At 44.3% G+C, this 12,747-nt stretch overlaps 1 protein-coding gene across 1 annotated transcript in view; it reads left to right on the forward strand.

Moving 5' to 3' along the window:
* Nucleotides 1-360, forward strand: part of PHOX2B (paired like homeobox 2B) — a 2,783-nt gene extending 2,423 nt beyond the window's left edge. The window contains exon 3 of the mRNA XM_037137999.2: nucleotides 1-360. This exon is cut by the window's left edge and continues 165 nt beyond it. Coding sequence (XP_036993894.2) covers nucleotides 1-360 — 360 coding nt within the window.
* The last annotated feature ends 12,387 nt before the right edge of the window (nucleotides 361-12,747 follow it).

The following is a 12,747-nucleotide window of genomic DNA, read 5'->3' on the forward strand; positions in this document are numbered from 1 at the left end:
GGGCCCAACCCCAACCCCACTCCCAGCTGCGGCGCAAGCGGCGGCGGCGGCGGGCCCAGCCCCGCAGGAGCCCCCGGGGCGCCGGGGCCCGGGGGCCCGGGCGGCGAGCCGGGCAAGGGCGGCGCGGCGGCAGCGGCGGCGGCGGCGGCAGCAGCGGCAGCGGCCGCAGCGGCGGCTGGAGGCCTGGCGGCGGCGGGCGGCCTGGGCGCGGCCGCGGGCCCGGGACAAGGCTGGGCTCCTGGCCCCGGCCCCATCACCTCCATCCCGGATTCACTCGGGGGTCCCTTCGCCAGCGTCCTATCTTCGCTCCAAAGACCCAACGGTGCCAAAGCCGCCTTAGTGAAGAGCAGCATGTTCTGATCGGGGACTGGGCGGCGGCGGCGGCGGCCGGGGCCCGGGCGGGCGAGGGGTGCGCGGGCGAGCGGGTTGGCCCGAGGCGACGGCCGTCGCTGCTGCCGCGGCTTTTTCCTGGAGACCCTAAAGTAATCGTGATGAGAATAAAGAGAAAGCGGCGTCGCCCCCATGTCAACCCCACTGCCATCCCCATCCTGAACCCCCAAACAAAACGAAAACTTCCCCGGCTTCGCACCTGCCCCAGGGCCGCGCAGACGCGGGGCGCGGCCCGGACTCGGGGGCACTCTCAGGGGGCTGTGTCTGCGTGTCGTGTCTGTCCGTCTCTGGGAATGTGTGTCTGGGGCCCGAGCAGGTGACAGGTGGAGATGGTGGGGGGCACAACCAACTCAGTGTCTTGCTTAGAGAAAGAGAAAAAAAAATAAACAAAAGATCCCCCGTAATTAAAAAAAAAAAAATCAGGAAGGCAGTAATCATTTTTCTAAGTGGTTTTAAAATCGAGGGGGGACAGCGGGGAGGCTGCAGCTGGGACTGTCTGCGGGCTCCGTCTCGTGAACCCCTGAGCCGGCGCCCTGCTCACAGCACAGACTCCCCGCGAACTTCTCCTCGGGGGAGACTTCGGGAGCCGTCCAGTCTCTCCTCCCCTCCTGTCCGGGGGCTCGGGCTGCTGCGGCGAAGGCTCCAGCACAGTGTCGCCGCGGCCGAGACGACTTCCGCGCGCCCGCTTGCCTGTCCCACCTCGCCGAATACCACCCCGCCATTAGCGCTTCCGAACCCCAGCACCGTGGCGACTCCCAAACCCCGAACCTCTGCAGCCACTGGGCCCCGAGAGATGTCCTATCCATGGGAGGCCTTTCATCTGCGAACTGCAAACCGTGTCTCATACTTCGGAACTCTTCCCTTTTTTTCTCTCCCGCCACCCCCACCGGCATTCTCTTCTTCCACCAGCTTTCACCGAACTTTTTGGCACTGCTTTGGATTGGAGTCGATCGCAGTCCATGCAACTGTCTGCAGAGAAACCGACGGAGCAAAGGAAAGGTGCGCACACAAGTTTGCAGAAGTGTCTGGGTTTGCGCTTCTGTTCGATCCGAAATGGACTCACATCCTGTATGGTGGATGGACTGTATATTGATGATTCCATTCTTCCCGCAGTTTAGACACCTCTGTTGAGATTTTTTTGTTTGGTTTCTTATTTTAAAAGGCACAAACTATAGATATTAGTTGAATGTTGAGGCTTTAACTTTTTGGGTGTCTTTCTACAACTGTGTTCTGTGACTCAATTGTATCGTGTTAATATCAGTACAGACCGTCTCTTCTACGTGACCGTACAATGTTTCTCCTCTTCTTGTAGTCTCTATGGCGTGTCTTTATGGAGTACCAAGGTTCTCACGGGCTCCATTCCTTTGTGTTTAGAGAGACCGCGGTCCAGACAACAGTATATATTTTTGTTATCAGGTGCATGTCTGTCTGATTTCTTTTTTTCTTCCTGTTGGACTTTGTTTGTGAACATAAGCGTCCTAAGTTATGTTTCAGATTTTCAAATTTATTTATATGTGTTATAATGAATGCTTCTATTTAAAAGGGAAATATTTCTACATGTGCATATAGTTTTCCAAGAGTGTACCATTAACTTGATTGTTGATAATAAAAACAAAAAGCGAGTCTAGAGATTGAACTCCTCTGAATTTTTCTTGTTTTGTTTTTGTTTTTCGGTTTAATTTAAAAAACGATAAGGGGGAGCAGAGGAAATTGTATAAAATAGCTAAAAGCCACAGCAGCTCTGAAAATCCAAGCTGGTTGGGGAGTCAAAATGTATGCAGCCAAATTCAGCCAGTATAAAGTTTAGTGCTTGCGACAACAGACAGGAGTCTTCTGGTTTGGCTTGTTTTGTGGTCACGGTGCAAAGAACAATGCCAGGGAGTTGATCAACATGTCCAGGTCAGGCCTAGGCTGAGGCCTCCTGGATTTCTGGCAGGAAAGGCAGGATTTGAGTACTGGACTTTGAGAAGGACTCATCTGTGGTGTCTTCGGGAATCATAGGTCTCCATGGTCCAGGCTCCTTGACACCTAAGGCCACCTGAACCCTGGGACACCGAGGGTCTTTGCATCGGCAGGTGGATCAGAAAGGCACTGGGTAGATACCAGTGCTGTAACATTGGTGCATTTTGAGAAATAGCACTTGCATGTACCAAATCATGTTTTTTGTGCATTGTCCCATGTGCCCTTGAAAACATCATGAAGCAAATGTCATTCTTATCCTCATGTTCTTTGATTTCAGATGAGGAAGCTGAGGCAACTGTGAGGTTAACTTGTTCGAGAGCCCTGGGCGTGAGTGATGGGGCAAGCCTTTGAACCCAGGGAATCTGATTGGTTAGCTGCACTAATGGTTTTGAAGTGCTGTCCCAGGACCAGCCACATCAGCTCATCTGGGAACTTGTTAGATGCAGGAATTCTTAGGCCTTATCCTAGACCTACAGAATCAGAAACTCTGAGAGCGAGGCTCAACAATCGGTGTTTTTTAATGAGCTCTATAGGGGATATGAGAACTACTGAACTGCACTATAAAAAAACCCAGAGGGGAAGGTTCCAGAATTGGGACTACATTGGGAACAGGTGTGTGCGGGGTGGATTGTGAAGGGTTTCTGGCAGCTTCAATGACCCCCTTTTGGAAGGAAGGAGTTGTCAGTACAGCTCCAAAATGAAATCCAGCCTTTTATCTTGGACTGTTGGGCTGGGCCACCTTCTTTAGGAGAAGCCTGTGTGGACTTCTGGTATTTAACTTGGAACCTCTGTGGTTGGGCCTTATAAATAAACAAGTCAGTTCCCCTCATCTGAAGCCACGTGCTACTTTGTCTGGTCTGAGGATTCACAGCTGATCTGGCTTGAATTTATCAGGGCTCCTGACTTAAGCATAGAAATATGGTTTGCAGCAGATCATGCACGCTTCATTTAGAAATTTGAAACCTTTGACTCTAACTTTTAATAGTTTTTCTAAAGGGATTTTCCCCTGTTTTTTAAAAAATATAATCTTTATTATATATTTTTCCGTCAACATTTAGTCCCTTTATATTCCACTCCCCTCAGCAATCGCCTCACTGTTGGGTCTTTTAAAAAACCTGTCTAAATGCCTCTCAGTAAACCCTCCGAGACAACATTCTATAAACAAGGGCATCAGTGGTGCTGGTCTGAAATGCCAGCAATCATAGATCCCTTAGACCCACCTGTCACTGTAAATATAACTTAGAAAATTCTAGGAGGAACAGAAAAAAAAGGGTGCAGGAATTTATTGATGAAAAGAGCATTTAAAGCCCAGGTGACCCAGTCCTGGGCTTGGCTAGAAGAAAAGGCACCTCTGAGAGCTGATGGGCTCTGCAGAGGGCAAGACCAGGAGGAAGGAAAAAAACAAGAAGCAGAGAGAGGAAGAAAGAAGGAAGCAGAGAAAGAAGAAAAACAAGTAGCCAAAGAAGAGTTTTTGGCAACCCCAGTGAAAGCCTTAGAAATCCTTTCAGATACGAACAATCTAGATGAGGATTCCCAGGTTTCCTTCTGGCCTTCACCTGCTTTGAACAATCCATCTCTAGGACAAGAAGAACTCTCAAAACTCGGGATTGGTGAGGAAAATATGTTCCCCACCCTCACCTGCTCCAGCTTTCCAGAGGATGGCATTTAAAATGTCAGGAGCCACCCCACTTTCGTATTTCAAATATCAACTTCTTTTTAATTTGGTTCACCTCTGCCTCTCTTACTGGTCAAAGAAGCAAAACTGTCTGGTGGGAGGCAAGTTTATTATCAAGTGTAAAATAATGCCCCTGTAATATGGTGGAGCCTAGGGGCAGGACACCGTGTCTCCCAAGTTGTGTCATTTCCTTGGAGTCATGCACAGTGTGAACAAGCTCACTTTCACTTTTCCTCTCCTAAGGAATTTGCATTTTGGCTCATCAAGGCATCCTTTTTCCTGGCAACTCCGGGACCACATGTGACTTCACAAAAGCAGCATGAGCTGATGCCAGATGGCCACTTCTAAGCCAAGTCTCCTTCAAGATGGCCAAGTACAGGAACCCTGAGTGGTTTCAGAGGGGAACAAATAACCCAGCAAAGAGCAGATGCCTATAACTCACCCTGGACGCTCCTCTTAGGAAGACAGCTAGATAGAGATGCCCTTAATTCATTGAAAGGGTCTGTGTGATCTTGGCTGGCAAATAACCCTCCCTGATTAAGCTGGATTCATCAACCATAAATGTGAATAATAATACAGACTTGGGGGGTTGTTGGGTGCATTAAAGAAGATATAAAATAAGTATCTGGTATATCAGGAAGCTTTCAGCAAATGTCAGCTATTATTTTTAAAAGATTTTATTTATTTATTTTTAGACAGAGGGGAAGGGAGGGAGAAAGAGAAGGAGAGAAACATCAGCGTGTGGTTGCCTCTCACACACTCCCAACTGGGGACCTCGCCTGCAACCCAGTCATGTGCCCTGACTGGGAATTGAACTGGCGACCTTTTGGTTCGTAGGCCAGCGCTCAATTCACTGAGTCACACCAGACAGGGCAAATGTCAGCTAGTATCAATAATATTATATAACTTCTAGATTTTATATCTCTCTAGATCAGGTCTCATAAGATTAAAAAGAGCCCTCAGTTGTCACTTAAGTCAATGGCCCAGGAATACAGAATGTGAGGGCACACACAAAGGCTGGAATTGGAGAACTTTGCTGACGGTGACAATAAGAGCCTGGAATCAGCCATGGGCCAACAGGAAATAACTACTAATATTTATTGAGTGCTCATTACATGGCAGGTATTTTTAAGCTTATAATCATTAAAGCATTTAGTTGTTATAACTACCCTATGGGAAAAGTGCTACTCCCATAGAGGGGTGAGGTCACACACCAGGGCCACACAGCTATTACTGTTGCAGTACGAATCAACTCCGCTTTGTCTCCGCAGCCCACACTCTTTAACCACTGTTCTTCCGAATCCCCACAAGGTGAAGAATTCCTTTTAGCCCATGAGATCATACACTACCAACCTGGGAGAAGTTATCATCTTCCTAAAAAAGATGCAGAAATCTAGGTATAGGTTGGAAAGGACAATTAGAGGAATGGTATGCAGATGAGAGTCCTGGCCAGGTTCAGAACAAAGTCCAAGGGCCAAAAGGTAGTTGCTCTGAGATCCCCAGGAAGAGGGAGAATGTTTTCTGCACGGCAATGTAGTTACAGCTCACTGTCTCTTTCTGGTAAATGAACAAGACAAGAAGTAGCCAGGGGCATGGAACATGGAAGGAAGAAGAAGAATTACATTTATGAGGTGCGGTACATCAGTTGGTGGACAAGAGTGGATGTCAGGAGAAAGATGTCAACCTCTAGGCTCATCTTTCACCACCATGACAGATGCGTGGTGCAAATGGCAAAAACCCACCTGAATCCTTAATTCTCCAGCCCTTACTCCAGAGGGAGTAACCACAAATCTGCATGGATAAATAGAGTGAAGGCCTTCACCCAATATGGAAAGCAAAGCGTAATGCAAAGACCCGAAGCCTCCTTAGGCCAATAGTAGGGTTATCCTAGAACAGTCTATGACAAGTCATCATCATCACAGTAGAATTTTGGACTGTGTTAGTCTTGGCTTGACTTAGGAGTTCTTAACCTTGAGTTCGTGGATATAATTCCAGGAAGACAGAAAAAAATACATATATAGTTTTACTAATCTCTACCTGAAATTTAGCTCTTTCTTTAATGACAAATGTAGGCAACAAAGCCACAGTATTATTAGTACCTGTAACATTGTCACCAGTGGAAATCACAGATATTTCCTTTTACAATTATAGGTGACTTTCAATATTATATTAGTTTCAGGTGTACTAATCACAAATATTTTTACTTTACATTCAAGTTCTTCAGCTATATCAATATATCGTTTATATTCACCATCAATTTGAGATGATGATGATGATAGTCTAGCCCACCAGGTCTTGTTATTTAATACACTAATAAAGAAGCACATTTGCGACTATATTACAAATTTGTTTGAAGACAGTTTTGATAACTCTATTTTAACTGACTTCTTTTATAATACGATGCATTTTATTTTTGCATTTAAAAATGTTATCTTGAGAGAGTTTCTGGGCATCAGCAGCTGCCCAGGGGCCCATGGCACAATGAAGAGCTCCTGCTGACGGAGGAGGGCAGGGTGTCCCTCTATCCGCGAAGCTCTGGCTTCTGGAACTTCTCCTTAGGACCAGAGCGTGCGATCATTGTATCCTACAGGTGGAAGAAATCTTAGAGAAGCTTTAACCTGTCATACGTTCCTTCAAAGGATAAAACAGAATAAAACAAGACCCTGAAGCTGAACTAAGAAAGTTCCAGGATTTTAAAGACAATGAGAGCAGGAGACTGGAAGGGATTCAAAGGCTTCAACAAGACTTGGACATCCTCACACCATTCACTGAGTATCTACATTGAGTGGGGCACCGTGCTGAGCACACCACAGAACAGCGCTCTCTGACAGAGGTGGTGATTTCATTCTTTTACATTATGGAAACCCCATGCTATTGGGTCACTTGTCCATGTCACACCACTTACAATGGCAAAGCCAGAACTCAACCAAAAGCCCAGCCTCTTACCCAGTATGCTCAAAAAATTGAAAAAAAAAAAAAAAAGAAACAAGAAAAGAATTCTTTTTTTAATATATATTTTTATTTTATTGATTATGCCATTACAGTTGTTCTATTCCCCCCTTCATTCCCCTTCACCCTACCCCCCATCCCCACAATTACCCCCCTTTAGTTTATGACCATGTGCCTCAAGTTCTTTAAATTCTATATTTCCCACACTATTCTTGCCCTCCCATCAATTTTCTATCTACTGTCTATGCTACTTATTTTCTGTACCTTCTTTCCCCTTCTCCTCCTCCCACTCCCCTATTGCTAACCCTTCTTGAGATCTTCATTTCTATGTTTCCACTCCTGATCTAGCTGTCCTTTTAGTTTGCTTTTGTTTTAGGTGTGGTTCTTAATAACTGTGAGTTTGCTGTCCTTTCACTCTTCATGTTTTTTTAACTTCTTTTTCTTAGATAAGTCCCTTTAACATTTCACATCATAAGGGCTTGGTGATGATGAACTTCTTGAATTTGATCTTATCTGAGAAGCACTTTATCTGTCCTTCCATTCTAAATGAAAGCTTTGCTGGATAGATCAATCTTGGTTGTAGGTCTTTGGATTTCATGACTTTGAATACCTCTTTCCAGCCCCTTCTTGCCTGTAAGGTCTCTTTTGAGAAATCCACTGACAGTCTGATGGGAACTCCTTTGTAGGTGACTGTCCCCTTATCTCTTGCTGCTTCTAGAATTCTCTCCTTCATTTTAATCTTGGCTAATGTAATTATGATGTGCCTTGGTGTGTTCCTTCTTGAGTCCAACTTCTTTGGGACTCTCTGAGCTTCCTGGACTTCCTGGAAGTCTATTTCCTTTGCCAGAATGGGGAAGTTCTCTTTTATTATTTGTTAAAATAATGTTTCCACTCATAACTGTTCCTCTTCCCCTTCTGGTACCCCTATAATTTGGATGTTGGAGTGTTTAAAGATGTCCTGGAGGTTCCTAAGCCTCTCCTCATTTTTTTTGAATTCTTATTTCTTCATATTTTCTGTTTGGTCATTTTTTTCTTCCTTCTGATCTGCTCCCTTGATTTGAGTTCCAGTTTCCTTTCCATTGCTATTGATTTCCTGTGCATTTCCCTTCAATTTCAATTAGTTTAGCCTTCATATGTTCCTCTAATTTGTGACTAAAATCAACCAGTTCTGTGAGCATCCTGATCACCAGTGTTTTGAACTGTGCATCTGAAAATTTGGCTATTTCGTCGTCACTTAGATTTATTGGTTCTGGGGCTCTGAGTTGTTCTTGAGCCATGTTTTGATCTGTCCGTGCTTGTTACATATGAGGAGAGGCATCTTAGGTGTTCACCAGGGTAGGGCTACCCAGGTTGCTGGTTTGTGACGCTGTTTGTGGGGGTGGGTCAGAGAGGGAGCAATGGCTGTCCTCTCTGCTCACTCAGTCCACCTCACCACTCACCCCCGCCTGCTTATCTGAGCGTAAATGTGTGAGCTGGCCACCCTGCGCCAGCTGCAGGGGCCTGCGCAGCAATCTGTGTCAATGCTTGCCTCCTCACTGGTTTATCTGCATGTAAACATGCGACTGACTAACTGAATACAGACAGCCAGCCGCGCCTCTTCCCTGGTTCCGCCCATAGCTAGCCCGCACCTGGGATCTGCGCCCTCGGCTGCATGTGCACCGCCCCGGTCAGGGGATCTTTTTTGCCCGACCGGCTCCGCTGCTGGCTTCACCCCTCTCATAGGTTTCACTGAGCAGTTTGTTGTTTTTTGACTCCGTATTCGATTTTCTGTGTGGTTTGGTTGTGTTTATTGTTGTTAAAACTTTATTATTTTTAGATTTGGTTGTATGAGGATGCAAAGTGTTCCCACCTATGCCTCCATCTTGGTGGAAGTCAAGAATTCTTTATTTGCCTAGCTGTCACTCACTTATATTTTGTCTGAATTTGGTTTGTTTTGCAGCTATTTTGCAGCTATTTGGTTTGTTCAAATACCCCAAGGCCCAGAGACTGAGCAATGGTGTTATTTTAGCCATGTGTTTGATGTCAAAGAACTTCCTCTGGGGAAAAGCAGACATCGAGGAGGAAATGAAGGCTTCTTACCTGGACATAAAGTCATTAGGGATCCAAGTGGATGACTGTTTGCTCCTTGCTATCCAATGATTTAAGTGGTAATTTCCAGAACAGGAAGAAAGCCTGGGTGTAAAACTTAATTTCTTGAAGCTCCAGTGTATGGCCACCTCAGGGAAGAGTGGAATGTAAACCTGGTTTGTCTGTGGCGTAGGATATTGTGCTTTTGGTGTGCTTACTATGTGTAGGTAGTCTGCTAGCTGTTTTGCATGTGTTGTGTATTATATATAGTCTTTCAAGTCTCCGTAGGGAGATATTATTGTCCTCATTTTAACTGGTGAAAATAATCCCAAGTAATAGAAAGACCGAGTGACTTACTTAAGGTCCAAGAGCTGGTAATGGCCAGAGTTAAGCCCCAAACTCACATATTCATGATTGCAAAGCCCCATTCTCCAGGAGGTCCCAGAGTCTAGAAGAGTCCCTGAGATGATGCAGCACTGACTGAGCCCACCTGCTCACACCCTAAGGCAGTGGTAGAAAAGGTGGTGAGGGTATGAAGTGTTCTGGAATTGCACAGTGGTTATGGCTACACACTTCTGTATGAACCTCATTGAAGAGTACTCTTTAAATGGGTGAATTTTATGGAACGTGAGTCATATCTCAGTTTTTTAAAGCAGAGACTAATGTGGGGGACCCAGCAGCCTTTGTCTCCCTGTATGATGTCCTTGACTTCTTGCAGGCATGATAACATACACCTTCATCTTAGTCTTGAGTCAGAGTGACATAAATGAACAGAAAGGAAGAGAGTGGAAAATATTACTGTTAGGCTAGTGAATGTATGTTCTCCAATGTTGATTTTAAAACCAAGTGAGCAAAAAATTGTTTCAGTGAAGCTTTTGTTTCACATTTAATAATTTTTCCAACCTAATCACCGAAAGGCCGGAGAGCTGTTAAAATAGTCAGGCATTTGAACTGTTTCTACGCCTGACCATATACTGGAACAACCACTCATTGAGACTCCCCTCTGGGGCCTTTCTTGCCTTCTATTGAAGGAAAAAGAAGTTAGATTTAAAGAATATTTTTAAATGTCTGAGTTCATCCACTTATGCTGAGATTTTCTTTTTTTGTTGTTTTATTTTAGAATTTTTATGAATTTGAGTCAAACTGAAGACATATATCAGAGAACAAGATCTCAAATGCTCCTCTTTTTTTAAACTGAATTTATTGGGGTGACATTTGTTAACGGAGCCACACAGGCTTCAAGAATAGCATTGAATAAAAATCACCTGCGTGCTGCATCGTGCTGCACCCACGGCCCAAAGTCAAGTCCCTTTTTGTCCCCATTTATCCCTCTGTGTCTCCTTCCACCTCCCCCCGCCCTGTTTTCCTTCTGGCTATCACCATACTGTTGTCTGTGTCTATATATAAATATAATGCTGAGATTTTCTTGAAGTCCGTTGAAACATTGATAAGTCATTTCTTTGAAAATTCTCAGATGACTATATTTTCAGCATATATTTTTTAGCAGAAACTGGGGTTGCTCACATAAGTTTTTCTTGTTTTGTTGCAAGCTTCTTTGAGTAGTATAGCTGATGCTGGGGTATGAGTTTGCAAGAAGACACAAGTTGCATTTTGAGGAGTTGATTTTCTGGTTTTAAGACAATTGTGTCTTTTTGCTAACCAAGGATTCTCCTGCTGAGAAAGATTCTATAGCTGTCCCCCCCCCTTTATCCATTGTTTCAATTCCTTCAATTTCAGTTAACCACAATCAACCACAGTCTGGAAATATTAAGTGGAAATTCTTGAAATACACAGTTCATAAAGTTTACATCGTACCATCCTGAGTAGCATGGTGAAATCTTGCACCATCCCCTGCATGCAGCCCAGGAAGTGACTCAGCTGTTTGTTCAGGATGTTCAGGCTACACAGGCTCCCCAGCTTAGTCACTCAGTAGCCTGCTGGATATCAGATCCAATGTCACGGTATCACAGTGCTTGTGTTCAAGTGACCATTATCTTGCTCAATAATGGCCCCAAAGTGCAAGAGTAGTGATGCTAGAAATTCAGATGTGCCAAAGAGAAAACATAAAGTGCTCTCTTGAAGTGAAAAGGTATGAACATTTAGGAGAAACACAGGTTGTACTGAGGTTTGTCCATAAAGTATCCAGCCATGGATTATGAAAAAGAGACATTTGTTAAAAGAGACATTTGTTAAAAGAGACATTTGTTAAAAGAAAATACAAAATAAAAGAAACATTGTACATAGAACAGTGACACCTCAGTCCCCTACAAAATAGGCAGCTTGGGACCTCACACAGTTCTCCCAATCACCATCAGCTGTCCTGTCATATTTTTCTGTTCTCATAGATGGTCTGAAATCTCTTCCCTTTGAAAAGTGATTTTAGTTTTGGGAAAAGCCAGAAGTTGCTGGGCGCCAAATCGGGGCTGTGGGGGGACAGAGTCATCTGGGTGATTTAATGTTTTGCCAAAAAACTCTGAACGAGATGGGATGATGAGCAGGTATGTTGTCGTGATGAAGACTGCAATCACCAGTTGCCCATAGTTTCAGTGGTGTTTGTCATATTGCATCTCTCAACTGATGAAGAATGTTGAGGTAGTACTGCTTATTAACTGTTCAACCTGGAGGGGTGCACACACGATGGACAACACCTTCCCAATCTAAAAGCACAGTTAACATGGTCTTGATCTTGCTGTGACTTTATTACCCTTTCTTCTTGACCATCTTTCAAGTCACACTTTTCTTTGTGCTGCACTCATTGCATCATCGCCAAAAGCCTTCGGAATCATCTGAATATTTTCCATGGAGGAATGTTCATGTTCAAGCTTAATGCACAATTTGATGCAGATTCATTGCCCTACTTGCTCAGTCATTTCGAACGCCATCGACAAAGAGTACATATGCTCACTCAGTGGCATCTACTGTCCCCATTGACTAGTACAGTGAAGTCATCATTGTTCATGCATGCTCATTCCAGTCCACTCTCAACTCCACAGGTCAGAACTGGGGTGTGAGAATGGCATTCTGGGCTGCTGTGTGGACAAGGTTGGAGAAACTTAAGCATTTTTTAAAAGAGCCAGTAAGTGGCAGATAGATTAGAAAATTCAGGTCCGTTGTCATCCAAGTCTATAATCATTTCACAGCACCATTAATATGATGCTCATTTGAGGTATTTATCCCCCTGAAAAGTGTTGGTGGACTTGGATATTACTGCACAAATTGCTTAATTTATTTGTGATTCACTGTGAAATCGCAGAACAGATTTTCTTCACTACAGTGATGTGACAACCAGTTCAAACCAATCCTAGTGCTAACAGTGCCAAAGGACAGTCCCATCAGAGAAAAGTAACTAGGAGGCTATCATCTCTCCTTTACATAGAAACTTTCTGAGCAGAAGAATACTGCGTTAACAAAAGGTCAGAATTGTCTTCAGGACCCCCCACCCAAAATCAATCTCTCAAAATTCAACTTGTGTCTTCTTGCAAAAACTCATATGCTGGTATCATCTATGCTTCTCAAAATACCTTACAATGAAACATGGAGCAATTTTCAAGGACTGGATTAGGGAGATTAAATGCCCAGTAAATAATCTCCTTGGAACAGGTCTACCAACATGCTTTGCCTACATGAGAAAGGAAACCCACTACTAACAGCCAACAATAATAATAATAAACTTCTATTCAGGGTTTATCATGTGGCAGAAACTG

The sequence above is a fragment of the Artibeus jamaicensis genome, unplaced genomic scaffold (genome assembly GCF_021234435.1).
Source record: "Artibeus jamaicensis isolate MK-2021 breed Jamaican fruit bat unplaced genomic scaffold, CSHL_Jam_final contig_76, whole genome shotgun sequence".
NCBI classification, from domain to species: Eukaryota; Metazoa; Chordata; class Mammalia; order Chiroptera; family Phyllostomidae; genus Artibeus; species Artibeus jamaicensis.